Source organism: Anguilla rostrata, chromosome 18, assembly GCF_018555375.3.
Source record: "Anguilla rostrata isolate EN2019 chromosome 18, ASM1855537v3, whole genome shotgun sequence".
Classification (NCBI taxonomy): Eukaryota; Metazoa; Chordata; class Actinopteri; order Anguilliformes; family Anguillidae; genus Anguilla; species Anguilla rostrata.
Genome location: NC_057950.1, coordinates 8,078,353 through 8,104,960, shown reverse-complemented (window position 1 = coordinate 8,104,960; position 26,608 = coordinate 8,078,353). Strand labels below are relative to the sequence as shown.

The following is a 26,608-nucleotide window of genomic DNA, read 5'->3' as shown; positions in this document are numbered from 1 at the left end:
AAGGGTAAAAAGTGTTTTTTGTTGTTGTTAATTGGCATTCATTTTATGTTAATCATTTTAATGTTGGGATAGTTTTGTGAGGTAATTTATCACAATATACCAATTATCTTTAATTTCAAATGCCTTTCTCTGGTTTTTCATTGTTATTCACAGCAGTGTTTTAGCATTAAAATCCTATTTAGGTGAATTAACTCTAATGAGATAAATCCATTTAGCGGGCTACTGAACAATTTGGTGGGTTGGCAAACATTTATACTCATTCTGATAATGATAATTTTACAGTGGGCTGCGTGCATATAGTGCTTCTGAGTGCATTTCAAAGCTATTCACCGTGATGGGAGCAACTCACCTGCGGCACAACAAATATGGCACATAAATATAATGCACAATTAAAGGTAATGCAGCACCATCTAGGCAATGCACACCAGTTATTTCTGGCCCTGAATTTTTGCTCACTTCAGCTGAGGTGGAGATGGAGGGAGGGATAGAAGAAAGAAAGCAGCAGGAAATAAAGTGAAGGTGGAGGAGGTTTGAGTCATGTGACCTGTGTGTTCCAGGTGGAGCCAGTTCCGTGACCTGGTGGACCTGAAGAAGGACTCCCTGAACTCCGCTCTGGGGGTGCAGAACTACCACCTGGAGTGCAACGAGACCAAGTCCTGGATCCGCGAGAAGACCAAGGTGATCGAGTCGACCCAGGAGCTGGGCAACGACCTGGCGGGCGTGATGGCGCTGCAGCGCAAGCTGACGGGCATGGAGCGCGACCTGGCCGCCATCGAGGACAAGCTGGGCGACCTGCGCAAGGAGGCGGAGCGGCTGGGCGCCGAGCACCCCGACCAGGAGCAGGGCATCGTGGGCCGGCTGGCCGAGATCACCGGCGTGTGGGAGGAGATGAAGGGCACCCTGCGCGCCCGCGAGGAGTCGCTGGGCGAGGCCAGCAAGCTGCAGCAGTTCCTGCGCCAGCTCGACGACTTCCAGTCCTGGCTGTCGCGCACGCAGACCGCCATCGCCTCCGAGGACATGCCCAACACGCTGGCCGAGGCCGAGAAGCTGCTGGCGCAGCACGAGGGCATCAAGAGCGAGATCGACAACTACGAGGAGGACTACCAGAAGATGCGGGACATGGGCGAGATGGTGACGCAGGGCCAGACCGACGCCCAGTACATGTTCCTGCGCCAGAGGCTCCAGGCCCTGGACACCGGCTGGAACGAGCTGCACAAGATGTGGGAGAACCGCCAGAGCCTGCTGTCCCAGTCCCACGCCTACCAGCTGTTCCTCAGGGACACCAAGCAGGCCGAGGCCTTCCTCAACAACCAGGTGAGCCCGCCGTAGCAACCGGGTGAAACCGCATCTTAGCAACCAGGTAACCGTATCTTAGCAACCTGGTAACCTTATCTTAGCAAAAAAGGTATCCTTACCTTAAGAACCAGGCTAGCTTATCATAACTTAAAAGGACCCAATGACCTGGACCCGTAAGTTCCCTAATGTTAATGACAAGTTTGCCGTGCCTTAATCCATTAGTCTTATTTTACATTAATGTGCAACTAAGGACTTAACTGCCCAGAGAGTGTGAACACACGACACCTACCTTGACTTTGATTGTGTGTGTTTGCGTGTATTTTTACACGCTTCAAAACTCCCTTTCCTCAAAATCAGGCATATCTTTCATTCCCCTTTGTCTAGTGTTCAGTAATAGCTACAGCGCGATTGCAGTCACAGTGTTGCTGGATTTCGGGGTTAAGTGTTAATTGCTTCCCATAATCTAAATAATGGGATGGTGTTGTTTAGCTCCTCTGGTGTCCAATGAGCTAACAGAACTCATAATCTGCTTCATGGCACAAACTGATGATTAAAATGGCGCACTGTGCCTTTTTGGATGTTCGATGAAAGGCGCACTTTACGCACGGGTTATTCTGTGACGTAGCGTGTGAGGCCTCGCGGGTTTGGTCTGTGGTCATGGGACCGTCCCGTCAGGATAATGCGTGCACGGTGTGTGTGCTCGCCTCCAGTCTCTGGTTGCCTGATATCAACATAACCCTCACGGACTGTAACATTGTCCTTTCTTGGTTTGAAGTGACATTGCTTTTAAAGTGCCATTGGTGGTGGTGCTCGAAGTAGAACAAATTCCCTTTTCGAGTTGACTTGACATGATGCAAGAGGATATTCAGAACAGGAATTGAAAATTGTTTTTGACTGTCATACTGTGCACGGGCCCCTACCTTGGAGTAAGTGGCTCGGATAGCCCTTGGAGGGTGGCTGGAAGATCACGTCTGTGGTTTTATCAGTATTTTAGTTGTTCTTTTAGTTGTGAGCTTGTGGAATACTGCAGGAACAGGCAAGTGTTTCATCGGGTGGCTGCCGTCCCACACAGCAGGCTTGATTGCGGTTCCGGTTAAATTCCTGGGCATTAATGACCCCCCTGGCAAAAGGAGGGTAGATATTATTCTACAGTACGGTGTGCTGAGACCAGCAACTGAAGGTAGGGGTCTTTATGTGACATCAGAACAGTATCAGTGGCTTATTGTCTGGTATGCTATAATTACAAGTCTGGTTGAAATTGTTTTTTTTTTTGTTTGTTTCTCATTAAGTACTTATTCTTATCATTTAAAGAAACAGATGGAATGGTTTTTGTTTTTATAGTAGTGATTGCATTAGCTGGATTCTTTTCAGCAGTGGCTTTTGCCTACTACAGTATAGTGCTGTAATGGAGGTATCTACTGTACATAATACTGAGTGATCTGCAGTTGTGCGGAATGTAGTCGTGTTCTGAAGTGTGGGGGTGTTGTTAAACTGAACAGCTGAACAAACCCGGCGTGTGTGGAGAGGAACAGCGTGTGTGGAGGAGTACAAAGTGTCGACCGTTATCCGATTCCAGATTCTGCCCCCACCCCCACCCCCCTCAGGCTCTGTGATCCAAGGGTGCTGAGGTTGCCCATGTGGGGGGTAACGTCCTTCTCTCTTCCCCCCCCCCCCGCCCCCCCCTTCAGGAGTACGTTCTGGCGCACACGGAGATGCCCACCACCCTGGAGGCGGCGGAGGGCGCCATCAAGAAGCAGGAGGACTTCATGACCACCATGGACGCCAACGAGGAGAAGATCAACGGCGTGGTGGAGACGGGCCGTCGGTTGGTGAGCGACGGCAACATCAACGCCGAGCGCATCCAGGAGAAGGCCGACTCCATCGACGACAGGTGCGCTCTCGCCGCCCGGCAACGTCGCCGCGGAGTTAGGATGACATCGGGGAACTTTCGCCTCTGCTGGGCAGGCGTTTCTTGTTGCGTCCTTAATGTTGAGCTCTCCAAGTCAAATTCCATGGACTGGTTGCCATAGCAATGAAGTACTGAATACTGACTCTTGAGTTGCGTTACGTTAGCTACATATCTTTGACTAACCTCGGTGTCTGTGTGTCCTACAGTAGCACTGCTTTACACTCACTGTGGCTGTTCACCTGCTGCTCTCAGTTATGGGCTCTGCTGGGGAATCGATGCATGCCCCAGGGCCCTTATGGAACTGCGTGGGAAGATATACAGATTATTTCTGCTCATTTCTATAAGGGTTCACCTGCTTCCCGAGGGCTGTATTTTTTACATTTTTGAGTATGCAGCTGAGATATAAGTTCCTGAATGGCGGTGCTGTTTCTGTAAATGGGCTTTTGGAGTATGGGACTGTTCCCTCTTTCGGTTTTACTAACACTGTTGCAGTTCTTTAATCTTTAACTCATTCAGACCACATCTCACTGCTCAAAATAACAGCAGTCAATAATAAAACATCACAGCCTGTTTCAGTCGCTAAATATGGCTAAGACGCGCTAACAAAATATAGTCCGTGCTGGTTGATCAGTACCCAAACGTCCTCCTGTTGAGATACTGTGACCTCCTTTGATTCCTGTCTGTGCGAGCGTGACTTTCAAGCTGCGGTGTGATAAAAGCAGTGACTCATATCGCACGCTTTGGAGGACAGCGCGTGCTTGTCTGGGCTCTCCCGACTTCATAGCGAAGGTCGTGGAAATGACCTGTGATTAATACAACAGGGCATTCCAAACCGGTCAGAAAAATGAAAAGCGCACAGACACAAAGCATGAAGTGGGTTATAATAACCTGATAATAACCACACCACCCCTGCATGACGGATCAGGCTAGTCACTCAGTGGTTACAGGTTTGATTCCCAGTTAGGGCTCTGACCAAAGCGAACAGTGGATAGCCAGCGTTGCTTACTTGCAAAAGTGGAATTTTGTATGCAAAATAATGAAGCCATATTGGAACAGTGTATAAGATCTGTTTCTGTGTGTGTGCACTTGTGTGTGTGTGTGTGCGTGTGTATGTATTTGTCTGTGTGTGTGTATTCATGCGTGTGCTTGCGTGTGTATGTATATGTGTGTGTGTGTGTATTCATGCGTGTGTTTGCGTGTGTATGTATATGTCTGTGTGTGTGTGTGTGTATGCGTGTGTGTTTGCGTGTGTGTGTGTCTGTGTGTGTGTATTCATGCGTGTGCTTGCGTGTACACAGGCACAAGAAGAATCGCGAGGCGGCCAGCGAGCTGCTGATGAGGCTGAAGGACAACCGGGACCTGCAGAAGTTCCTGCAGGACTGCCAGGAGGTACGCTGCCACACGCTGTTAGCTAATGAACACTCTGAGCTATCCCAGCATGCCACGGGGCAAGGGGGCAAGGGGGCGGGGGGGGCCCTCTGGCAGTCACCGCAAATCTGCATCAGTGCCAACGCACATGACCCGTTCAGAAACCGCCCAATCTCAGTTACTGAAGTTGAAGTTGTGCATTTAGAAATACGCGAGTTTCATTATTAGTAAAGTATTCGTTGTTTTTTCACGAGGAAGGAGTGAAAATGTCAGGAAACCTTCCTCTTGCATTGACACGCCAATTCACACACACCCACACACACACATGCACACACACGCACGCGCGCACACCCACACACACACGCACACACCCACACACGCACGCATGACACACCACACACACACCCACACACCCCACACACACACACACACACACCACACACCACACACACACACACACCCACCACACACACACACACCACGCACGCAGCACACACCCACACACACACACACCCACACACACACCACACACACACCACCACACACCCACACACCACACACACACACACCACACACACACGCACGCAGCACACACCCACACACACACACACACACACCCACACACACACACACACCCACACACCCACACACACACACACACACACACACACACACGCACACATGCACACTCTCAGTAAATTGCAGACCTGCAGCAGGTACCGTCCTATCACAGCGGTTATGAGGGTCTGCGCATCCGCAGCAGCACAGTCTAACCAGCCCTCCCCCCCCCCCCCCGTCTGCGCAGCTGTCCCTCTGGATCAACGAGAAGATGCTGACTGCGCAGGACATGTCGTACGACGAGGCGCGCAACCTGCACAGCAAGTGGCTCAAGCACCAGGCCTTCATGGCCGAGCTGCAGTCCAACAAGGAGTGGCTGGAGAAGATCGAGAAGGTGAGGGTCCGCCCCTGCAGGTGTGCAGTAGGGTTAGGGTACCTCCCACGGGTGTGCAGTACGCTGAGGCCACGCCCCCGCAGGTGAGCAGCACGCAGCGCGCTCAGCCGTCTCCCCTGTGACCGGTTGTTTTCGGCAGAGCCCGCGATGCGGTCCCTCTGGTCTCTGGGCGTGGCTTTGAGGAGCGAGCGGAGGGCGAGACTCGGGGCTGAGGGAATCACTCCACCGCTGCTCTGACACAATACTGCTTCCTGTTTTTATTCTCTCGTTAATGGACACACACATGCGGCTGCAAATAAATACTGCGCTCCACATTTAGTGCATTGTGAGTTTCGTATATTGACGGCCACTTGAGCAATGCTTGTGTTTTATATGACGTATCAATAATACTGAACTTGCTTTATTAATGAGTGAATATTAATTAATCAGTACGTTAATCAGCTAAGTGACAAAATTTGTATCTTTTATACACAGCTGGCCTTTAACGTTTCAACATTCGCATTCTCATGAAAATAACCGTCTCATCAGCTGATGGCCCTTTGCTCTGAAAGCAGCCTGTAGACTCACCAGATACTCGGCTCCTTCCACTCTCTCTGCTCCTTAACTAGAGCGGGAGGTTCCTCTTGGTAACGGGAGTTTCTGGTGCTGTATTACAGTGCCTAGTGTCCATTGCCAAAATGTTGTATTTGGTTCCTCTCTGGATTTTCATAAGTCAAATTGGAATATTTTAACTTTCATGGCAGGGAGGCACAGCATGTTTAGAATGCCAGGCAGTTGCCAGGTGTCTGGTGGAGTGTGCAGAACCTGTGATCACGCGTAGCCGATTTCCCACAATGCTCGGGGCCTGACGGCTGTCCCGTGCCCCCGTGCAGGACGGGATGCAGCTGGTGGCGGAGAAGCCGGAGACGGAGCCGATGGTGAAGGAGAAGCTGTCGGACCTGCAGAAGATGTGGGAGGTGCTGGAGTCCACCACGCAGACCAAGGCGCAGTGCCTGTTCGACGCCAACAGGGCGGAGCTCTTCACCCAGAGCTGCGCCGACCTGGACAAGTGGCTGGTGGGCCTGGAGGGGCAGATCCAATCGGACGACTATGGCAAGGACCTGACCAGCGTCAGCATCCTGCTCAAGAAGCAGCAGGTATGGCATCACTTCCTGTCTGTCGCATCACTTCCTGTAGTCACTGCTCCCCTGGGTGGGGGGTGCTTCCCTTTGGGGGCCATATCGACTCCCTCCCTCACAAAGCACATGTTGACCCATTACCTGACAAAAACTGAAGGTTGTTTTACATGTACATTAACACATTTTAGTGAGTTTGGAAGGTGACTTGCATAGACACACAGTGCCCTTCAGTGCAAAAACAGCTGCATCTGTAAAATGCTAAAAATATATACGTGTTCAAATACCATGAAATAAAAGCTGAATGTCTGTACTTTTCTCATATTCATGTTTTGATCTCAAATTTAAATGTCTTCAGTACATGGAAAAAATAACTAATTTCACTCTACCATTCCCGTACTTTTGGAGGGCACTGTACATGCATCTGTAGACAACAAACAGCAGTGATTCTCAGTATCAGTCCATAATCCTACTACATAAATTTGGATACCATAGTAGCTGCATGGTGGAAGTAGAGAATGGTTATTTAGGGCATTTAATTTTAGATTTAGAATAGGTACAGCAAGAAACCCCTGTGAAACGTTCAGACTTCAGCCAAGGCACAGTCATTTTTAGACATATTTGGTGCACCTGCGGCGTCCTTGCTGTCCTGATTTGGAAGGTGCGGTCGCGGGTCTGTGTTGTGTAGCTGCGGGCCGCTTGTGAGTCCCTGCTGTTATCTCCCTGACGGATCTCTTTCACCGAGGTGGGGAGCCGCGAGGGGAGGTGCTAATCCCCAGTGAAAAGGCCGTCTGCGCGCTCTTTCTCTCTTTCTTTCTTTCTCTCTTTCTCTCTCTCTCTGCGGACCGCTCATTCATACGGCGCAGACGCCCGCCTCGACCGGCTGGGCAGCCCGGCATTACATAAGCACCCCCTCCCTCCTCCTTTACGTAATCCCCCTCTCCGCTGCGCTCCTCTCCGCTCTGCTCCTCTCCGCTCCGCGGCGCTGGGGGAAGAGCCAGAAACCGCGTACGCTGCGAAGCGCTGCGAATCTGTGGCGGCCTCCCTGCGCGTGCATGCCCTGGTGTGAGAGGGGGAGAGAGAGAGAGGGAGAGAGAGAGAGAGAGAGGGGGGGAGAGTGAAAGAGAGACTGAGAGGGGAGAGAGAGACAGAGGGTCGGAAAGGGAGGGGGTGAAAGGGAGACGGAGACAAAAGGGGAGAAAGAGGGGAGATAGAGAGGGACAGGGGGAGAGCGATCAAAAGAGAGGCAGGACTGATAGCGAGACTGTGAGAGACAGAGAGGAGAGGGAGAAAGAGAGGAGAAGAGAAGAGTACACTGAGTCTCCTCTCACCCCTCCACCCCCCCCCCTCCCCCCGATCATGCCTTAGATGCTGGAGAACCAGGTGGAGGTGCGGCAGAAGGAGGTGGAGGAGCTGCAGAGCCAGGCGCAGGTCCTGAGCCAGGAGGGCCGGGACACGGACGAGGTGGACGGGCAGCGCAGGGAGGTGGAGCAGAAGTTCCGGGAGCTTCTGGACCCCATGCGCAAGCGGAAGGACCTGCTCATGGCCTCCCGCGAGATCCACCAGTTCAACCGCGACGTGGAGGACGAGATCGTGAGTGTGCCCGCCCACCGGGGAGGGGCGGGGCGGGGCGGGGAGGAGGAGGAGCAGGGGGGTGGGAGGAGCATCTGTTAGGGGAGGTAATTTGGCCCCTGGGGAGCCTCCCTGGCAGAGCAGGTCCTCTCTGAAGGGAAAGCGTGTATATATTTTTTTTGTTTCCTGTCTGAGGGGGAGGGAGCCCTTTGGGAGGAGCGGCAGGTGCGCTAGCTGAGCGCCGCGGCGCGTTCGTTAGCCTCGGTGGCGGGGGGGGGCGGCGGCGGCCCTGGCCCTGTACGCTCCCACACGCTCAGGCCGCCTCGCTTTCCGGGTCAGGAAATGGGTTTTTTATGTTATTTTAACGCGTCCCAATTTCGCGTCTGTGAAAACGCGAGCGCCCGTATCCCCCCGCTCACACTCTCAGACGCTGCTCACACTTTCAGACGCTGCTCACACTCTCAGACGCTGCTCACACTTTCAGACGCTGCTCAAACTCGCACGTCTGCAAATAGCACCGGTGAGTTCAAGCAGACTGGAGAGATTCACACAGCACTGCTTTCCCTGCCTGCTTGTTCCTCTGCCATTCATGTATCACACTGATGGCGATGGTAATAGTTACGTACGTTTCCCAGCTTATAAACGGTTCTGTTCACGTCAGGAAAGAGTGTATAATGTCTGTGCTTGTATTCGTTTTACTGATTTTTGTGCTTCTCGTTTAATAGCTCTGGGTTGAGGAGAGAATGCCACTTGCCACCTCCACAGACCATGGACACAACCTGCAGACCGTGCAGTTGCTCATCAAGAAGAACCAGGTAGGAGCCCCGCTTACAGAAAACGTGCTCGCGGTGTTGCTGCAATGTGGTGACAGTGTTATAACATTTAAAAAAACGTTCCAGGAACATTGTGAGAACATTGTGTGATAGCCGACTGGTTCAGCAGAATTCAAGAAAATACATTCCTTCTGTAAAGTCACGAAAAAAAGGGTAAAATAGCTGTCTTTGTATAGTCAGGGAAATTTGGCCAGCAAAAATAAGCTTCTACAGTGAATGGAAAAGATCAAAGTGACTTACTGTCAAGTCTTGCAATATCTTTGTTTTGATAGTGGAAAGTAACGGGACAGATCATTGGTTTGTCCCTTAAATCAATAAACAAAAGTCATTGGTCACTGTAGGAAACATTTTTTGAAGTAACCTGTCTCAAAATTTATATCCATCTCGTAAAAATCCCCCTAGCGACTCCAAGCAATCTTGACTATTGCACCGAAATAAATCCTTGAAAATCATCCTTGAAGCATGATTGAAAAGTCAAGAGCGTAAATACGATTTAACTGGAAATCTCTGGTCAGGATGAAGACACCGGGCCCTGTAACAGTCTGTGAGTGACCAGGTCTCCCCCCTTCCCCTCTCCCCTCTCCCCCCTCCAGACCCTGCAGAAGGAGATCCAGGGCCACCAGCCGCGCCGCGACGACATCTTCGAGCGGAGCCAGAACATCCTGCGGGACGACAGCCCGAACGCGGAGGCCATCCGGCAGCGGCTGGCCGACCTGCAGCGGCTGTGGGGCCTGATGGTGGAGGAGGTGGAGAAGCGCCACGCCCGTCTGGAGGAGGCGCACCGGGCCCAGCAGTACTACTTCGACGCCGCCGAGGCCGAGGCCTGGATGAGCGAGCAGGAGCTCTACATGATGTCAGAGGAGAAGGCCAAGGTGCAGTATGGGATACTGGAGGGGAAGGGGCCACGGTGCAGTGTGGGATACTGGAGGGGAAGGGGCCACGGTGCAGTGTGGGATAATGGAGGGAGGGGCTTAGGTGCAATATGGGATATTGGGAGAGGGACTACAGTGCAGTATGGGATACTGGAGGGAGGGGCTAAGATGTATTATGGTGCACTGGTGGAGGAGGGGCTAAGATGCATTATGGGAGGAGTGGCTAAGTTGGGACACTGGGAGGAGGCAAAGATGTGATGTGGTTTTCTGGAGAACCTGGCCATACGTGGAACTGAGGCCAAGGCGCATTATGGGATACCATGGCAAGGGAGACCTGGGGTAGGGAGTAATTATTGAGTGTTTGATTGAGTAGGAACTGTTGCGCGGTGGGAAGTTTACTCTTGATAAAAACTCAGCTGATAGGAGCATAGCTGTGACCGTGACGGTGAGGCAGCATGGTGAGTCTCTCTGGGTGACCCCCCCCCCCTCAGGATGAGCAGAGCTCGGTGGCCATGCTGAAGAAGCACCAGATCGTGGAGCAGTCGGTGGAGGACTACGCAGAGACCGTGCACCAGCTCTCCCAGACCAGCAGGGGGCTGGTGGCCGCGGGACATCCCGAGAGGTCAGTGTGGCCCAAACCTGCACACCCACATACAGACAGGGGGTGGGGTCATGGCTCATTCGACCATTCCCTGGAGGAGTCCTGTTAAACTAGAGCTGAGGCTTCCATCAATTATCCAATTAACTATACTCAATTAACTAAATAACAGTTGAACGTAATGTAGCCATGTTCTTGGTTTTAACCTTTTTTTTTTCTTCCTTGGATTTGTCTTTTCAGATCTTTAGCATACTCTTCCACCATGGTAATGCAGGTGTATTGTCTTTGGAGGGAATAATGTGCTCGGTGTTCTGCCATTACATTGTCAGGGAAAACCAAAAGCATATATACTTGTGTACTGGAGGCAGTTAAAGTCTTTATGTTTAGAATTCTAACTGTAAAGGTTGGTATTTTTTTCTGCACAATCTAGAATGAACCAGATTAAACTGGATGTGCTGCATCCCCCTGTACTGTGCTCATGTTTCAGTATCCCAGGCCAATTACGAGCAATCATAGAGCCATAGATAGAGCCAGTCTGATGTTTCTAATGGCCAGTTGGCATTTTAGCCGTGACATAATAATCCCTGATAAACCGTGGGAAAATGGAATGTTTGCGCATTGTTTTAAGGTCATTGCGAGTTGGACCATTTTAAATATTGTAACGTTAACGAAGACGTTGGCCTTGGCAAGCGTACAATGGAAACGTTTAACAACATTTAACCTATTTCAGTTTATGGCGTTTGATGAGTGGGCCACTAAGGAGTTTCAGGTAACCTCTCGAAAGCCTAGTCGTCATGCAGAAGTCAAATTGACTCATATATAGACAATTTGGAAAGGAATAGGAAATGAGGTCAACACAGCAGAGTCAACCAGCTGGACTGTGTGCAAGCATCATGCATCACCAGAGCAAAGCTCATGAAGTCAGCTCCTTGTCTCAGTACTGATTCCATCTGTCTGTGTGTGAAGATTGAATGTATCTGAGGCTTGTACTGGAGAAAAGACCTTTAGTTATTATTGGGTAGTATCCATCATTCTCATCATTTTAATTTCATTGACCTGTTTGAGCAGTGATCTCAAATGCTAGTCCTGGTGCGCCAGATTGCCTGCTGTTTTTAACTGAACTGGCTAAAGAGTCCGCACACTTTGCTTCCAAGGCCTACTGTAAATTGGCTGCCAATTGAAAGGGAAAAACACAGGACCCCTGGTTTAAAGACGAAAAGGATAAGCAAAACCCTTCAGCACATCCTGGTACTTTTCCCCATACAAAACCTTGCTTTTTGTTTTTTTTTTTCAGGAAGTGCAGTATTATGCTCATTAGCATATCTGTACCCAACAGTGAGAGGATAGTTGTGTGTGTGATTGACATCTCTCCCTCTTCCCCTCTCTCTCTCCCTCTCTCCTCCCTCCCTCTACCTCTCTTTCTCCTCCCCCCCTCTCTCTCCCTCCCTCTCCTCTCCTCCTCTCTCTCTCCCTTTCCCCCCTTCTCACCCTCTCTCTCTCCCTCCCTCCCCTCTTTCTCTCTCCCTCTCTCTCTCTCTCAGTGAGAGGATTAGCATGAGGCAGTCGCAGGTGGATAAGTTGTACGCGGGGCTGAAGGACCTGTCGGAGGAGAGGAGGGGGAAGTTGGACGAGAGGTTCCGGCTCTTCCAGCTCAACCGCGAGGTGGACGACCTGGAGCAGTGGATCGCCGAGCGGGAGGTGGTGGCGGGGTCGCACGAGCTGGGCCAGGACTACGAGCACGTCACGGTATGCCCTCCCCCTGCCCCCGCCCCCCTCGCTGTCTGATCTGGGGCATCAGGGCTTAGTATGAGGGCTGGGTACTGACAGGTGCCTTAAGATACCGCACCTGTGGAGATATGAATAAAAGGTTATTAAGACCTTTATATCTGATATGGGATGTGATAGGGAGACGTCGTGACTCAAAGTTTCCTTTTCTGCCATTTCCGCAATTTCCGGCCACAGATGCTCCAGGAGCGTTTCCGGGAGTTCGCCCGCGACACGGGCAACATCGGCCAGGAGCGCGTGGACGCCGTCAACCAGATGGCGGACGAGCTGATCAACTCGGGCCACACGGACGCGGCGACCATCGCCGAGTGGAAGGACGGGCTGAACGAGGCCTGGGCCGACCTGCTGGAGCTGATCGACACGCGCACGCAGATCCTGGCCGCCTCCTACGAGCTGCACAAGTTCTACCACGACGCCAAGGAGATCCTGGGCCGCATCCTCGACAAGCACAAGAAGCTTCCGGAGGAGCTGGGCCGCGACCAGAACACGGTGGAGACGCTGCAGAGGATGCACACCACCTTCGAGCACGACATACAGGCCCTGGGGACGCAGGTACGAGCTCCCAGAACGCACCTCACCTTCAGGCATGATGTATAGGCCCTGGGTATGGGTATGCAGTACGAGTCCCCAGAATGCACCTCACCTTAAAGCATAATGTATAGGCCCTCGGTTTGCAGGTACGAACCCCAGAATGGAATATGGGATATTTGTGTCGTTTGTGGGGAAAAATGTCTTCCATTTTTTTACCTTGAGTGAATCTCATAGCTAAAAAATACACCATGTAAAATCCATTACATTCATACAGCAGTACTGCATCGTTTTACACTCCTGAATGTGGGTGAGACTGCGCTGTAATAACGGTGGCACATACCTGTGCGTTCGGCCCTTACCTGTGCGTTCGGCCCTTACCTGTGCGTTCGGCCCTTACCTGTGCGTTCGGCCCTTACCTGTGCGTTCGGCCCTTACCTGTGCGTTCGGCCCTTACCTGTGCGTTCGGCCCTTACCTGTGCGTTCGGCCCGCAGGTGAGGCAGCTGCAGGAGGACGCGGTGCGTCTGCAGTCGGCGTACGCCGGCGACAAGGCCGACGACATCCAGAAGCGGGAGGGGGAGGTGCTGGAGGCCTGGAAGGCCCTCCTGGAGGCCGCCGACGGGCGGAGGGTGCGGCTGCTCGACACCGGCGACAAGTTCCGCTTCTTCAGCATGGTGCGCGACCTCATGCTCTGGATGGAGGACGTCATCCGCCTCATCGAGGCCCAGGAGAAGCCCAGGTACGGCCGACGGGGGGTTGGGGTGGTGGTGCGGTGCGAGGGTGGGGTCGGGTGGGGGCATGGTCCTAGGTTGGTCAGTGCACTCAAAACGCAGCCTGTCTTCTGTCCAGACCTAGATCAAATGTGCATTTGAAATTATTTGGTGTTGGTTGAAATTCTTTGGTGTTGGTTCTTTTTCAGTTCAGTAATGCAACTGAAATTAAATTCACAAATTGTAAAAATGTTTGTTAATATCCAGTATGAGGGTTTTTTTAAGTAATTGGTTATTGAATTAACCGACTGAGTTATTTTCCTGAATTGACTGAATCGAAATGAATTTCATACCAAATACAAATACCAAGTACTTCAAATTTGCAAACTGTCCTGAATATCTCTGAGAATTTCCGACCAAAGCATGTCAGTAAGCAAAACGTGCAATTATGTATTTCTTCTGAATACTAGTGAAAAGCAATGTATTTTTTTTACCTGCAGTAATATGCTGGATGTACACTGGTCTGAAGGGTTGAAGTGTTTCACATGATTATTAGACCCAGATCTGGTTCTGTGTCCATGTCAACAAAAGCAGAAGAATGATTCCTGAAAAGAACAGAAAACAAATAATAGTTTGTATTAAAGGGTCATTTGTTGAAGAGCACTTACCTCTCTGTCGTGCATGAAGCTCCTCCTTCACTGAAGTACTGAGACGCAAATCCAGGCCAAGCACCAGAATACACAAGGCACAGACCCTACTGAGACAAATCCAGGCCAAGCTCCAGAATGCATAAGTGAGGAGAGTCATGGAGAGCGGGGTTTATCTGGCCGGGTTACTGTAAGCCACTTGGAGTTTGTGCGCGAGATTATGTCAGGGATCGGAGGTCGCTCAAGCACTCTGGGCGGAATTTCTAGTAACGTCAAAAGCAATGAAATGTAGGTCACTCCGACCAATCGCAAGGCGTTCTTCTTCGGCGGTGGTAACGGTCTTCAGCAAGTGCGCCTGACAGTCTTTCAGTTTGAGTTATTAAAATGAGTGTCAGTGGCCATTTTGGAATTGCAGCGACCCTGACATTGACTTTACTTCCAAATGCAGGATGTGTGAGCAGGGACTTTTTCTGTTCTCTCAGTGAAGTGTGGTTTCCACTTTCCTTTTCATTCCAAAAACCAACAGTTTTTTGGATTTTCGCGTCAGTCAATGACAAGTAGGTTTTTACAAAACAATCAATATTGATTAGGACGTATACATTCAAGTTTATTTGTCAACAGACGTTAACAAGGAAGGTGGGAGAAAAGGAATCCAAAAAGGAATAGAAAACAAGCCAATACACAGATGGAGCATGCAATGTGGTTATCATCAAGTAAATTAAAAAACAGTCAGACAGTGTGAGACACAGAACATCTGATTAGTCTTATTCATCTACTTTACCTAGTGCACATACCCTGTGGGTACTTCAGGATAGATGGGAAATGTAATTTCTCTGCATACGTAAACAAACAAAGGCTGCCGCATTTTAAGAAATTTGGAGGAAGAGCCATAGAGAGATTTTTTTTTACCGAAGTGCATAAATGTCCCTAATCTAGGAGGAACGCGCGATTGCCGCCTAATCAGAATCAGTCACCGCCCATTCACCTCGGCCTCAAAGGCCCACATTCTGTAATGGCGGCGTCTGATCTGCACTAGAGCGGAAAGAGCTCGTCTCCGCCTCAAACCGAAAGCGTAATTGGCATAATTAAGCCCGTGCTGGCTGGGGCTCCTCTTCCGGTACCGCTGCCTGCTCGCAGACCCGTGCCCAGCTGACTCCTCTGATGGGGGGGCGGGGGGGGCGGGGGGGACGGAGGGACAGAGATCCGGTTTTTGAACGCAGCAATTACGCGTCTCGGTTTTCCCCCCCCCGGACCCCTTAGCTGGCCGATCGGTTGCCTGATTAATTACACCGTTAGAGGGAAGGGATAATGGGGCCTTGGCCCTGCGTCCGCATTGTTGCCTGACAGGAGAAAGACTCCCGCAGTTTTGCTTGCCAGGTCCCCTCCATTAGCGCAGCTGGGGCCTTGTGAACGGGGGGATCGGAACTGCGATGGGGGGCTGGGGGTGGTGGTGGGGGTGGGGGGTGGGTGGGGGTGTTGGGGGCGGTTTTACTGAAGCACGTAGGGGCTCGGCTTGGCTCCTTCCGTCTCGCCCGATGCTGACCAGAAAACAGAACGCGGCCGTGAATGCTAACGCGCCGCTCCGACTGTGACCTCTGACCCCTGCAGGGACGTGTCGTCCGTGGAGCTCCTGATGAACAACCACCAGGGCATCAAGGCGGAGATCGACGCCCGCAACGACAGCTTCACCACCTGCATCGAGCTGGGCAAGGCTCTGTTGGCACGGAAACACTACGCCTCAGAGGAGGTGCTCCTTCCCCGCCGTGCTGTCACTCAACAGCTTGATAAACCACCCAGGGCTGCAGCCCACTGAATCATTTGTGTATATCATGCAAACATGCGTATATTTTACGCAGTGTGTTAAACACAGGGGCTAATGTAAGTAGTAGGCAAGTACGCATGCACAGGAAAATGATTAAAATGTGCAACTTTTTTTTTTATACAGTAGCAGTGCAAATGCGTGCATTTTTTTTTAAATATTTCGTTATGAAATTGCCACACGCTTTTATTTTTTTATTGTGCCTGTGTACTTGTGTACCACTTGTGTCAACCCCTGGTTATACAAATAAAATTATTATTATTACTGTTCTTATTATTCTCATTATTAAACTTCTTAATAGTATTTACTTAGAAATTACTTAGCATTATTATCTTAAAGATTGTATTTTATGTATATCCCTACATTGATGTATTTAATTAGGAATGTATAAAGCATTATTGCTCTCTAATCACCTGACCTTTCCCTCACAGATCAAAGAGAAGCTGCTGCAGCTGACAGACAAGAGGAAAGACATGATTGACAAGTGGGAGGACCGGTGGGAGTGGCTAAGACTGGGTAATTTGTCGAATTTCGTTTTTTGTTCAGGCATGCCAGCAATGTTGCTAGGCAACCCCGCGACTGTCTTTTGGTCTGAATCTCTGTTTGGAACCCTTCCACCCGTGTGAGAAATGGTGACATCTGCAGCCAGATGAGATTTTTAAGCCAAAGTCCCTGGGGGGTCCTGGCAAAATTTCCAAACTGGCTGTCTCAACCTACCACCTAATCACCCCCTGCTTAAGTGGCTCAGTCGGTCCCTCCCTCTCTACCTCATGCTGATATTTAATTGGCCTTCTGGTGCAAATATGGCTGCCATGCTCATATTTGTAGGAGCCAATAATACCTGTGATGTTCCCTGAAGTTCTTTTCTTAAGGTGGTGCAGACACGCCAGAGCTTGCATGAACAGGGAGTTTCTGACTTTTCTGCATGTCCCGTATAGGACCCTTGGTGTACCCCGGTCTGTGCTGTAACTGGGTCCTGAGGACAATTGAGGCAAAACGTTTTGGGGTGTCCCTGTGTCCTCACAGCTCACTGGCACGTCCTGTTGCACCCCCCCAACCCAGCTCTGCCCTCCTGACCCAACTTAGCCCTCTTTACTCAACTTTGGCCTCCTGACCCAGCGTTGCCCACCTGACCCAATGTAGCCCTCTTGACCTTCTGACCTAACTTACATTGTTTGACTCCATGCCTGACCCTCTTGCTTTCTCCTCCAGTTTTGGAAGTGCACCAGTTTTCGCGGGACGCGGGCGTGGCGGAGGCGTGGCTGCTGGGGCAGGAGCCGTACCTGTCCAGCCGGGAGATGGGCCAGAACGTGGACGAGGTGGAGAAGCTGATAAAGAGGCACGAGGCCTTCGAGAAGTCCGCCGCTACCTGGGAGGAGAGATTCTCTGCGCTGGAGCGGCTCACCACGGTGAGGACCTGATGGCTCAGAGACGCACCTGAGCCTAATATGGGACACACCTGAGCCTAATATGAGACACACCTGAGCCTAACATGGGACACCCCTGAGCCTAATATGGGACACACCTGAGCCATATATGGGACACACCTGAGCCTAATATGATGACATGAGCCACTGCAACCCTTTAGACACCAGTAAAATCCCCCCAAATTGCTGATGATTTTAAAATAATTTTAAAATGATGCAGGCCTCAGAGAAGATCACATGCTTGTCTGTGCTCTCTTACATCACTAGTAGAGCCTGGGTTGCAGCGATGGGCACAAACACACATACACAATTAGCCATTCCAAACTGGCGAAAAACATGGGTCAAATTGTAAAAAGAATAGAAAGCTTTAAGAAGAACATTAAGGTTTTTAATTCCGCTGCAAGCCATGTTAGCAGGGGCTAAGCAATGCAGTATGGGTAGCACACGTTAGTAAACAGTATTGTCAATGGGATGTAATGCTGATGATTTAGCTGATATTTACTGTAAGTGGGTAGGTTTTGGGGCTCCCCGTCATACAGGGTGAGTGACGGGAGTGTTTTCTGGGCACACAGATGGAGTTACTGGAAGTGAGACGAGGACAAGAGGAGGAAGAGAGGAGAAGGCAGCCCCCGCCAGAGGCCATTGCCGCCTCCGAATCCCAGTCGCCACTGCAACGGTAAGAGCTGCTGCCTGTGAGGGTGTCCTGTTTAGGCGCTGCTCTACTGCTCGTAAGCGCCCAGCGGTATGGTATCGAATCCAGAACGTTTCTGTAGCGAATGCGGCTCCCAGCCCTGTGGGCTAAGTGTTGCTAGCGGCGCTCAGAGATTGGAGGGTTTCCTTTGGCCGGGATGATGGCGGCTCACTGCCACCGCTCACTGGCGCCCCCCTCTGGTCACTCTGGCACCCGCAAGGACCCAGTACCAGAGCAGAGTGGAACGGCGACGGTAAACAAACGCAGCCTCTGAGCCGATGTGCCCTTTTGTGTCTCTGCAGGGAGGGCGAGCAGGTCTCCCAGAACGGACTGCCGTCAGACCAGGACTCTCCACGGGTTAGTTACCGATCCCGAGCCTACCAAAGCTATTCCAGCTTCCAGGGCCGCCACTCTGGGCCTAAATAGGGCGGGATCCCGGACTGGGACCCTCCCATATGACCCCTTGTGCCTTTACCCCAGCCCTGACCCCCCCACACACCTCAGGCCTGGGGGTAGTACAGACTGACTATCCCCATCAGCCTCTCCTGCTAGCCCACCCAACCTGCACCATTTCTGCTGTTCGGTCCCCCCATCCCCCCGTCCTGTTCCTTGCTGATCCCCTATTGGCCGGCTAGTTAGTCACAAAGTAGCAAAAGCTGCTGATTCAAAAGCTGCTCTTCTTTTTTTATTAATCAAGCACCATGTTTTGCTTTATAGTTCACAGTTTTGTTTTATTAAATCACTTTGGCACTGACTGCAGAAATAGGAGCATTCATAACAGCTATAGCCAGAGGGTGCCATTTGAAATTTTGAGCCCCATGTAAAGATCACACATTGGGCCCCACCTCACCAGGCCATCCCCAATTTTTTTGAGGGCCCCTGTCAATCAGGACCCTTGGAGTCATTGTGACTCACCCCCCGCCCCCCAATATGGTTCCACTGGTTATAACATCCGTTGCATTGCAAGAGGAAATGCTTTGATTTTTACAAGCTGCATCGGAGATACGTGAAATGTATTGTCTTGCTTTAAACCGCAAACTTCCAGCTTCCCCTATGTTGTCAGAAACCTCCCACAAAAACTCCCTGGACCAATTGAAAACATTGAGGAAACATTAAATAATATTTGGAAAGTGAACTATCCCTTTAAACTGACCTATCAAAGGTACATCAACATCCACTTGAGCTAGCGTCCTTGTTGTGCACTTCTGTAGAGACTGATGTACAGTCGGACACTCTTTTGTGTGTCCGACTGTCCGATTGGCTATTTGATGTACAGATGTACTCTCTCTGAACAGTGATTGGCTAGTGAACCTTCAGTGCCCGCCCTGTCGTTGCCCCCAAATACCTGTGCTCCCATAAACAGCTGTTCTTTCTGCACCTGTCTGTTGTCATGTTTCTGTTTTTTTCCTCCTTTGGTCTCCTGTCCTGTGTCCTTCTCTTACACAAATGGAATGTGCCGCAATTTTAGGACTTTTTCAAAGAACAATTATTTAACAGTATTAAATATTGCAATAGCCTGTATATTTGCCAGTATGATTTTGCGTTGCTATACACAGAGAACGTATTATTTAAATATTTTTGCCGTGCATTCCATTTTCGTTAGGATTTCTTTGGCTTTAGAGTGTCAGGGTGCCATTTGCAGTTATGAAAATGCCAGCTCTTTGGAATAGCAGTCACTTAAATTAGCATAAACATAAATATCATTGGTAAGTCAAACCACTGATTGAATGATTCAGGAAATTATTGGCAATGAATCTGCAGGTCCCAGCCGAGTCTTGCTTTGAGAGATTTGAAAAGTTGAGGGGTAAAACACTTACAATCATTTTTCAGAATTAAAATGAAGTGTACATATTCTGAACGACTATATGGCTTCTGACAGATGTTCTATCTATCATCCATTCTTTAATGTCTATCTCTTGCCAATAATGTGTTTCCAAATATATATATATATATTTTTTTCCATTCTTTTTTCCCCCATTGTCTTCAGGCCTTTATGTGTAACATGTCGTTTTAATTTATGTTTTGTCGACCTCTCATCGAATATTAATCTTTACAGAGATTGTGTGGCATGTTAGTCCATTCGTTTGATTAACCCTCCATTTCACTTCCTGTCCCAATAAAGCCAAAATGGCGCCGTCGTCCCCAGTGTGCGTCCCACCTGTTCTTGTTGTCCCCTATGTTTATGTTTTACCCTGCAGGAATAACCCTTTACCCCCCTTTGTTCCCGGTGTCTCGCTGTTTGCATGTCGTCCGCACGGTGTCAATCACCCATGAGTGACAGCTGTTCTGTGTTTTATGTTCTTCCTTTTCTTCTGTGTGATTAATCTGTGATTGTCCATGATCAGGTCATACAGTGCGAGTTCCCATTCAGCAGGCATTACATATTGTGCCCATGTTATTTTTAGCTTGTTGTGGGTGGTGTCACACTTGCAGAAGGCTGTTGAAGCAGGGACTGTATGTATCTTAGAGAGACTACACCCTATTTCTATTTTACCTCATTATAGTGACCACCATTGTAAGGTTTTTAACATATTTTTTTCTGGGTTGTGGCTGTGGAAATATATAACTTTGCACTGCAGATAAATGGGACAGATACATTTACCATCATATTTTACAGATTGCTTTCCCCATCTGTAAACTTTTTTTTATCAGAACAAATTTTAGGACGTCAGAGGTAGTAAGAGTGGACAGCTGGTATAACAGGCAAGATGGATTTTTGCTTCCATATTTGGAGAAGCCTAATCCAGAACAGGTTTCAGTGAGAACTTATGTTTCTAAAAATGTCTTTTTAACACTTTGTTTTGCTTCACTTGAATGACGTACAAAAGCTGCCATTTAAAAAAATTTGCTCACTATTTAATGAGCCTTATACTTGGAAATAAGTGCACTTAATTTTGACTGGGAAAATAAGATAAAAATAATTCCTATTCCAAGTTAATTTAGATACTTTGTTTTAGTTTAGTAAGTAAAACAAGAACTGTGTTTGCAACAGAGTTATTACAGCCTACAGTGTTCAGTGAGGAAAGGTTGTTCTGATTTTGTGTGCTGCTACAATGGCAAAGCCTTTACCTCGAGAGTGCAGTAACTTTTCTTTATAGTAGCTATCATTTAGTTTAATTTGACCAGTTATCTTTGAAATTTGTAGTGTCCACCAAGAAACTTCCGTATGCACCACCTCAAATATGACCTAAAAATATATTAATGCCATCACATAATTATGTTCTGTTATGAAAAAGCGGCAGCCACAGTGGCAGGACTGGTCAATGAATGTGAAGTGAATAAGCTACACCCTGTGACCTTTGAACTTTGGGCTTCTCAGCTCCATGTGGTCAGTTAGAGCATTCTCTCACCAGTGGCTGTCTCCCAGACGGCCCTCTCTGCGCTTGTTTCCATGGAGACACATGATTGGTGGTGTAAGGGGTCAACTAGATTTTGGGGGGGCTGGGGGGGCTGGGGGGGGTGGGGGTATAAAGAAAGAAAGTAGTAGTGCTGAACACAGGGCAACCCGGGACCCCCGGACTCCTTATCCCTGCTACGAGGATGACAGTTGTTAAAGCTCACAGGGAGGCGTGGCTTCGGAAGACCGTCTCTCCTGTTCCAACCAATGAGCTGGCTAGGCCCCCCCTCTGCCCTGCCAATCGAAGGCCGAGAAGCCTGACAGCAACGCAATCCGCAAAGCACTGGATTGGCCCGGCCCTTGATGTGTCTTTGTACCGGGGTAACTAGCTATGACAGACTGGAGTGGCTGTGGTGTTAAAATACCCTTTAACAGACAAACTGCTTTCTCCTGCTTTTTCCAGTAATGACAGCAATAATGATTCACCTGCTTCACGACAAACAATTTCCTTAATTGTTTGCTTTAAAAAAAAAAAAAAATTACTCCACCCTTTGCTGGCTTTTTCCTCTACTACGTAAACAAGATTCACATCTTGGGGTGGCAGTGGTGTGTTTTGGTGTGTGAGCCCTTCTTTAATTTACCCTCTAATTGTGTGGGCACGTCATTTAAAATCTTACCTTCCTCCTCTCCTCCTTGACAGCGCTTTTCTAATCAGTGACCAATCAGATTATCGGTGGATCAGCCCCGCCCCGTTCGCGAGAAATAAACGCTGTGCCGTGATTTGCCGGAGCTTTCTAGAGCCATTGCAGAGCAGGCCTCCCTACGGCGGGGTTGCCGCCCAACCGGCGACCAAATCGCCGGACGGAACGGGACTCCATTTTGTTTGCGCTCCGCGGTCACGCCTTTGCAATGGTGTGAAACTCCGAGCCTCTCAGCCTCTCTCTCCTGTCCTGTTTGAGCGTGTCGATTGGTGGGGGGCGGCGGGGGGGAGGGCGGGACCGTAGAGCTGCACGGGCCCCCCCGTGAATCCATGGGGGCCTGACGGCTCTACGGTTCCGCCGAAGTGATTCTGCTGTTTTTGGCGGGAAGGGCCGTAATTGTTAAATGGACCGCAGATTTAACAATTCGAGGCTGCTGTAATGGCATGAGCGTAGCTCAGGATCCCGGGAGGGTGCTGTTCCTTTCTCCCCGGGGTTTTTTTTTGTCAGTCTAGTGACGCACTGCTGTATTTTAGATGTATTAATTTAGTAGGTAGATGGGTTCAGTTCTTTAGGCAGGCAGTCTAAAGGGGCAAAGGAGTTTTAGAACACTTACGTTACTCCAGCATCCCCTATAGACATATTCATAATAATATTCATAAGCGTCCAGACTAGTTTTTTTGTTTCTTTTTATTATCTCCCGATTGTGAAGCACGAAAAATGTTTCTACACAGCCTCTGACACTTGACGCGCATGAAGCCCTGTCCCAGTGCATTGTGGGTGGGGCGTGTGGGGGCGGGGGCGGGGCCTCGGGCGAGCGCGTCAGGTTGCCTGACCTGCGTCCCTCTCTCCGGCAGGACGGCGAGGAGATCGTGAACGGCGTGGCGGAGCGGAGCTCCAAGGAGCCCAGCCCCACCCCGTCGCCGTCCGGCGAGCGCAAGGGCAAGCAGGCCGCCACGCTTCCCGCCAAGTCCCAGGACTCCCCGGCCTCCCAGATAGAGGGCGTGCTGCACCGCAAGCACGAGTGGGAGGCGCCCAACAAGAAGGCCTCCAACAGGTACGCGGGCCGGTCGTCGGCCGGGAGGCCCTTTTCCCGCCAACCGCTGCACACGAAAACCCGCCAAAGGCCTGCAGTCCTGAACGCACGCTTCCAGTGACCTCACTCTGTATGTGTTTTTTTTTTTTCAGGTCCTGGCACCACGTGTACTGCGTGATAAACAATCGCGAAATGGGCTTTTACAAGGACAACAAGAGCGCCAGCCAGGGCATCCCATACCACAACGAGATCCCCATCAGCCTGAGGGACTCCTTCTGCGAGGTCGCCCTCGACTACAAGAAGAAGAAGCACGTCTTCAAGCTGAGGTAAGACCCCGCGCACACACACCTTTACACACGCGCACACACACACACACATATAAACATAAACAAAGCAGGGGACTCAAATGGTGGTGGTGCTAATTATATAATTGTTTTTTTCACGCCTAAGTTTAGGTTACTATGGTCACCATTTGTGCCATTGCAGACAATATGCTACAACAAACATCTTTGTCAGTTCTTACGTGTCTAAATTTTGGGGGATGTTTGATACATGTTTGACGTTGTGATATTTTCTTTTTTGCAGACTTACTGATGGGAATGAGTATCTCTTCCAAGCCAAAGATGATGTGAGTGCTCATTTCATTTCTCTTTTTGAGCAACAGTTCGGCCATTTTGGTCGTCCCCAGCTTCGTAAGTCTGAGCCATCACAAAATACTGCAGGACGCGTAGCTTACTGGGTGTTTGTCCAGGTTGTGCCCTGGCTATGCGAGCTGTCAGACGGGCTCTTAGGGTAATGGAGGAGATGGGCTGATCATAATGACCTGGAGACGCTGATGTTGGCTATTAAGGACGTAATGAGGTTTCAGTGCCAAAATGCTTTATTGCTATTCCAGAGGAGTTCAGAGATGCAGTCGTCCACTGCAAAGGGTCACAGCACCCCTGGACAAGCAATAAGAGCACGATCACTTCTCTTAGCGGTGGACATTTGGTTTTTTTAGCGAGGTGGGCTGATCGTAACGCGGTGTTTTTACCGGTTCCGACCGGTTCTCACAGCAAGTGTGGGTTTCTCGTGAAGAAAGCTCATATTTCAGGTACCGGCTGCCACTGCTGGCCTGTAGGCTTTCATTAAGCTAAGCTACCTTTGATCCAATTCAGTTTCGGCGCACAGTTTGCCATTACTCATCACATCGGTGCTCTGTTGAGAAGCACTCTCCCGAACTGATGGATTCTCAGTGTGTACATTGGACAAGGAAGGAAGTTGCCATAGAAACATTTGCTGGAGTATTGAAAATGTCTTCGCTTGAACTGATGGGAGCCAGCAGAAATCATTTTGTTTTCCAAAATCCGTGATATTGACCTTGTGATATGACATTTCTTTGTCACAGAAGCTGGTGAGGACAGTCGAGACATTGTTGATTAAATGTCATCTATACAATAAATGTGTCTGTTAAAATGTATTTTAAAAATAAGTATGTTGGTATAAATTTATAAATCTGATACAAACTTTCTGTTGTGATATTTTAGCATACCGAAACAAACTTAGTTTTATTTTCTCCTGCTTTAAAGAAGCTAATTTTGGCAGCGCTGGTCATACTCAGTTTAATTAGAATGTAGATCTGGGGCGACATAGCTCGGAGTAAGACCTGTCTGCAGGGAGATTGCCGTCAACCCCGCTGGAGTGTCGAAGTGTCCTGAGCAGACACCTACCTACTGCTCTGCAATGAGGCATCATTGTAAGCGCTTGATAAGCTAAATGCTCATTTACATTTACAGATCGGGGTGGAAATGATCGCTAGCTGCGGATCGCCTGTTGGTCGTTACAGCATTTATCGATCAGCAAAACAGTTATCGACGGTTCCTCCAAGTAATAACGGTCTGTGCCCGTCTGCGCCCCCCGCAGGAGGAGATGAGCATGTGGATCGCGGACATCGCGGGCGCCGGCGCCTCGGACAAGGCGGACGTGACGCCGAGCAGCCAGAGCACCCCCGCCTCCAGCCGCGCCCAGACCCTGCCGGCGGGCGCGTCCCTCGCCGCGGAGTCCAGCCCGGGCAAGCGGGAGAAGGACAAGGACAAGGACAAGGAGAAGGACAAGGAGAAACGCTTCAGCCTCTTCAGCAAGAAGAAGTAGTGAACAGGCCCTCCACCCCCCCCCCCCCCATTCCTGGGCGTGGCCACTTCTTCTCCAGCCAATGAAATTCCAGCATGCAAGCTCAGAACCAATACACCACACTCTGTGCCTAATGTTACTCCAATTGGTTTTAGAAGTAAATTAGGGCTTTTTAAATAAACAAAAAAAAAAATGTACACAAATTAAAAAATTGTAAAGGAGAAAAAAAAAAATATTTAAAGCTAGGGTGTGAGATGCTTTGGGCAGCTTCCGTCTTAAAAATGACAAGTAAATACATAAATAACTCAGAGACAGGACCAGAGGGAGGTTATTTGTTTTCATTACCCGTTTGACTTTCCTTTTTTCCATTTTTTCCATTTTTGTTCTTCTCTCTTTTTTTGTAATTGTATGTAGTTATAGGGTTTGGATATTTAAACATTTCCTCAATTTTGTGAGGCTGTCTTTGGAAAGACGACTTACATCCTGTTCTGCTGTTGGAAGGAGGTGGGCAGTGGTGCTTGGAAACCATTCCTTTCCACTCCGCGCATATACTGGACTGCACACCTGCAATTAAACAAACACCTGTTCAATTCCCTGTACTAAAACCTTACACCCATTATAGGCTTCAATAAGGTATATCGTCTTTGCTAATATTTAGTATAAACACGCATTAATTTTGGATACAGATCCATAATGATCAAGTGTCAGCTACTAACACACGCTGGTGCTTTTTAACAGTGATTGTGACAAGCAAGAATGTTGGATTACTATGAAGGACTTAGAATACTGAATACATTTTAAAACTTGTAATTTTACAGCAAAAACTCCTTTATTTGTTCTGTTGTTTTGTTTCTGTTGTTGTTCTTGAGTTGCATTATATTGTACGTTTCAGGTTATTCTAGTACAGATTATAAAATAACTAGATGTATTATAAACACTTAAAAGCATTGTTGTTAAGTGAAAAAAGTGGAAACAAAAGCATTTACTGGAAAAAAAGTAATGTTACTCAAAAAAACGGTTGCTTGCTTGTTGGCTACAGCACTGCGTGTTATGATTTTTTGCTACATTTCCGCGCTATTTGATACATAGTGTGCATTTCTCTGTCTCTGTAACTATTGTAATGAACATTTTCATCTTATTGCACAATCAGAAATGACATTATTATAGGAATGAGCTCCTTTGCCCGGGTGTGAGGGTCTGTGGGCTCGCACTTTAGTGAGGCCAGCCAGAAGTATGGAACTGCACCTGTAGACTTTTACCCTCTGTTAAATATGTTGCAAAGTCATTAAAATGCTTTTAAAATTA

At 49.2% G+C, this 26,608-nt stretch overlaps 1 protein-coding gene across 3 annotated transcripts in view; it reads left to right on the top strand.

Annotated features, from left to right (window-relative positions):
• LOC135244872 (spectrin beta chain, non-erythrocytic 1) overlaps window positions 1–26,608 on the top strand; it is a 109,229-nt gene extending 82,621 nt beyond the window's left edge. For all 3 annotated transcript variants that reach the window (XM_064317514.1, XM_064317513.1, XM_064317512.1), the window contains 21 exons: window positions 558–1,314; window positions 2,985–3,187; window positions 4,504–4,594; window positions 5,379–5,525; window positions 6,398–6,661; window positions 8,009–8,233; window positions 8,938–9,027; window positions 9,639–9,917; window positions 10,409–10,539; window positions 12,057–12,261; window positions 12,478–12,852; window positions 13,324–13,568; window positions 15,795–15,933; window positions 16,437–16,521; window positions 17,218–17,414; window positions 18,005–18,108; window positions 18,426–18,480; window positions 23,016–23,215; window positions 23,347–23,520; window positions 23,780–23,822; window positions 25,097–26,608. In XM_064317514.1, coding sequence (XP_064173584.1) covers window positions 558–1,314; window positions 2,985–3,187; window positions 4,504–4,594; window positions 5,379–5,525; window positions 6,398–6,661; window positions 8,009–8,233; window positions 8,938–9,027; window positions 9,639–9,917; window positions 10,409–10,539; window positions 12,057–12,261; window positions 12,478–12,852; window positions 13,324–13,568; window positions 15,795–15,933; window positions 16,437–16,521; window positions 17,218–17,414; window positions 18,005–18,108; window positions 18,426–18,480; window positions 23,016–23,215; window positions 23,347–23,520; window positions 23,780–23,822; window positions 25,097–25,324 — 4,237 coding nt within the window. In that variant the 3' untranslated portion in view covers window positions 25,325–26,608. The remainder of the gene's footprint in view (window positions 1–557; window positions 1,315–2,984; window positions 3,188–4,503; window positions 4,595–5,378; window positions 5,526–6,397; window positions 6,662–8,008; window positions 8,234–8,937; window positions 9,028–9,638; window positions 9,918–10,408; window positions 10,540–12,056; window positions 12,262–12,477; window positions 12,853–13,323; window positions 13,569–15,794; window positions 15,934–16,436; window positions 16,522–17,217; window positions 17,415–18,004; window positions 18,109–18,425; window positions 18,481–23,015; window positions 23,216–23,346; window positions 23,521–23,779; window positions 23,823–25,096) is intronic.